We start from the raw sequence: 3,315 nt of genomic DNA, 5'->3' as shown, positions 1-3,315 counted from the left end.
GCGATTCCCAGGTTTTCTCTGATCAGGACCAAGACCTGGGACGATGATTGACAGGCCCCGGGTCCCAGAGGCCCTGAGCGGGGCATTATGGGGGTGAAGGTGTTAGTGTGTGCACTTATGTATTCTTGACATCTGTGTGCAGGAATGGAGGGCCGTGTGTCCACATGCATCAGTGGTCTCATCTGATGATTCTGGGGTTCAAATAACACCCGTAAAGGAGGAACGGGACAGGCACCCCAAGGCCAGGTTCTTGCCTTTCCCGGCCTGCCACGCGGCGAGGGAAAGGCCAAAAGTGCTTCTTCCACTGCCCGCTCAAGTCAGACTCCACAAGGCTTTATTGTCGCCGGACCTCGCCTGGTGCTCGGCGCTCCCAGGAAAAACACAGGCAAGGAAGGGGTCCCGGCCCCGCAGGAGCCCCCGCCTCCGGGATCGCCCAGCCCGGCAGGGTGGGAGGGAGGGAAGGGCGTTCTCGCTGGGTGCGCGGCCCTGGCAAAGGGCGGGTTGCGGGATGGAATGGAGAGGGGGGGACCGGCCCCGCTAGAAGGGGAACTCGCAGACGTAGTAGAGGCGCCGCTCGCAGTCGTGGTCCCACCAGGAGCCGTCGTCCGAGGCCTGCGCCACGCAGTTCTCGAGCGCGCCGCCGTTGGGCTGGTTGGGGCTGAGCGGGTGCGGCGCGGCGCTGGGCTCGCTGCCGGGCTCGGGGCCGGGCGCGCGGTGCCAGGCGAAGAAGGTCACGCGCTGGCCGTTCTCGAAGAGGTAAAGGCCCTCAGCGCGCCGGTCGTGCACGCCCAGCCACACGGGCCAGTTGTAGGGAGCCAGCGCCCCGCGCAGGTAGCGAGTGAGCGCCTCCATCTGCTGGCGGTCCGCCGGCTGCGCGAGGCTCCCGCCCCGCGCCACGCACCGCGCCTGCGCCGCCGCCTGCGCCTCGAAGTCGCGCGAGAGCAGGAAGCACTTGTGGCCCAGGCGCAGCCCCTTCAGGCAGCCTGCGGGAGGGGCGGGGTCAGGTCCTCGGTGGGCGTGGAGGGGGCGGGGTCACATCCTCCAGGGGCGTGGACAAGGTGGGGTCAGAGACTCGGCGGTCGGTCAGGGAGGAGGCGGGGTCAAGAGCCAGCAAGGGGGCGGAGTCAAGGCCGCCGGGGGCGGGGCGATACTGTAGGGACCGGACAGTAGGGGGCGTGGCGCGTGCAGAGTGGGGTCGGCTCTACCGCGTGGTGTGGAGTGTTTCTCCCCCACCTCCCGCCTGCTCCCGGCATTCCCCCTCCCCGCTACTCTAACCTCCCCATCAGCCAACACCCCCAAGTTTCAAGGAACCCCCTCGCCCCAGACCTCTCCGGGCCCTCTCCTCCCACCAGTTCCCCGCCAGGCCCGGATCGCCCCGCTTGCCCCGCCCCGCACCACCGTGCGGACTCACCCTCCAAGCGGCCGTGCTCGCGCTCCGCGCGGCTCTGCGCCTCCTGCAGGACTTGCACGGCGTCGCGGGTGTCGCCCACCGCCTCCCGCAGCTGCCGCAGCCCCTTGGTCAGCTCGACCACGCGGGTGTCCAACACGTGCAGACGGACGTGCAGCTGGTGCAGGCCTGTGTCTAGGCCGGCCAGGCGGCCCACTGCGTACGGACAGGGCGCACGTTGGCTGGGGACCCTGGGGGCGGAATCAGGGGAGCGGAGGACCTGGGGGGACAGGGACCTATGGCCTCTGGGGGCCGAGTTTGTGGGATGGGAGTTGGGGGACACGGGAATCCTGGAAGGTCGGTGGCCCCGGGCTTTTGGGGAGGCAAAGCCGGGACCCAGAGCTCACAGGGTTGTGGGCGGGACGGGCTGGGCCGTGAGCAATTGAAAGGTTCCCCCGGGAGCGAGCGGACAGTTCGTTTTGGTGAAAATGGTGGCGGAGGCCTGGCGCGCAGGGCAGACCTAATGGTAACTCACGGATGTAAGTGATGGCGTCCTCCGGGGTGGGAGAGGGGCTGGGGCTGGAGGAGGGGATTGGCGTTGCTTCTTCTTCCTCCTCCCCCTGCTGGCCCTCCTCGGCCTCCCAGGCCTCTTTGTCTTCAGGGGTCCCCTCCAGATTGTCGTCCCCCCTCGCAGTGGGCAGCCCCAGGGCCTCCTGTAAATGCTGAGGCCGGGAAGGGATGGTCAGGGACAGCCCGTCGCCCCATGCTGACTCCCCAGATGCTCCAACCACCCCCTCTCCAGCTGTAATCTGGCTCACAGTCCCTTCTGTGAGGCCATCACCCCCATCCTCTGGACCTCTCCCATCCCTCCCGCTGGCCCAGTCCCCTGATCTGCAACAGCCCCTCCCAAGGCCATGGTGATCGTGGTCACCCCCCCCCCCCCAGCCACTCCCCAACTCACCTTCAGCATCAGGGCCTCCCTCTCCCGCTCCTCCTCCTGGGCGCCTCCCCAGCCCCCCTCCCACTCCCTCTCGGCTCCCCGAGCCCCGTGGCTGAAACCCAGGAGCTGGGGGACCACCAGGGCCCCAAGGAGCCAGGCTGCCTGCATCAGGGTGGGCTCGCAGCACCCAAGGCTGTGGACAGATGTCTCTCAGGAGTGGGGGCGGGGTGGTCTCTGGGGACTGGAGTGTGTGCAGATCACGAGCCCCCGGTCCCCACCTCTCCCAGCTCCTCCCTGGTGCCTCTCCTCCCAACTCCTGTCTCTGTTCTTGGTCTCAGTTCCTCGATGTGAGTCTCTCCCCGCCTCTCTTGGCTCCCCTGAGGCCCTGCCTCTGTGGCCGGAAACCTCCAACGTTCCAAAGCCTGGATCCCGCCCTGGGTCTCCCCTCACACCGCCCTCTTCCCACTTTCCAGAGCTCACTCCGCCCTGTTCTTTCCTTCTGCCCCGGCCAAATGCTCTGATGGGCAGGAAGAACACGGGGCTGGCTCTCCCAGGGATCCCGCAGACACAGCCTCTCCCCAGAAACCCCCTCAGGGGGTTGTTGGGCCGGGACCCTGCCCCCCTCTGTCCCTGGCCACTCCTCACGGCGGGGGCGAGGGGGGGGCGGGGGGGGGGAGGAGACTGCAGGATCTCTCCAAGGTTGTCATTACACTGCTGGAAGAGGCTTTCCCACCCTTTTCAGGCTCTAGGGCGCCTTCTGCCCCAGGTCTCCCATCCCACCCTCCACGCTCTTGCCCCAAGATGCAAGTGAGTGTGTGGGACACATACGAAGAGCATGCGTGTGGTTGTGTGTGCAGCCCCAGGAGGCCGGCCTCTGGGATTCATTTGCCATATGTTTTCCTGGAGGCCTGCAGACCAGGCCCTTCGTGACTGGGGACTCCAGACAGACCCTCCCGCTGGGTGAGGGGCCAGGGCAGAGGGGAGGGAG

The 3,315-nt window shown here is 67.4% G+C and overlaps 1 protein-coding gene across 1 annotated transcript; it reads right to left on the bottom strand.

Annotated features, from left to right (window-relative positions):
* Positions 1-318: 318 nt before the first annotated feature.
* Positions 319-2,696, bottom strand: CLEC11A (C-type lectin domain containing 11A). Its single transcript, XM_008154320.3, has 4 exons — positions 2,349-2,696; positions 1,923-2,109; positions 1,412-1,603; positions 319-983 (listed from the first exon to the last, which is right to left on the bottom strand). Exons 1-4 carry the CDS (start codon positions 2,493-2,495, stop codon positions 538-540), a joined length of 972 nt encoding a protein of 323 aa, XP_008152542.1. The 5' UTR covers positions 2,496-2,696; the 3' UTR covers positions 319-537.
* Positions 2,697-3,315: the final 619 nt, after the last annotated feature.

Source organism: Eptesicus fuscus, chromosome 21, assembly GCF_027574615.1.
Source record: "Eptesicus fuscus isolate TK198812 chromosome 21, DD_ASM_mEF_20220401, whole genome shotgun sequence".
NCBI classification, from domain to species: domain Eukaryota; kingdom Metazoa; phylum Chordata; class Mammalia; order Chiroptera; family Vespertilionidae; genus Eptesicus; species Eptesicus fuscus.
Note: the sequence above shows the minus strand (reverse complement) of the source record. Positions and strands in the feature narration are given on the sequence as shown.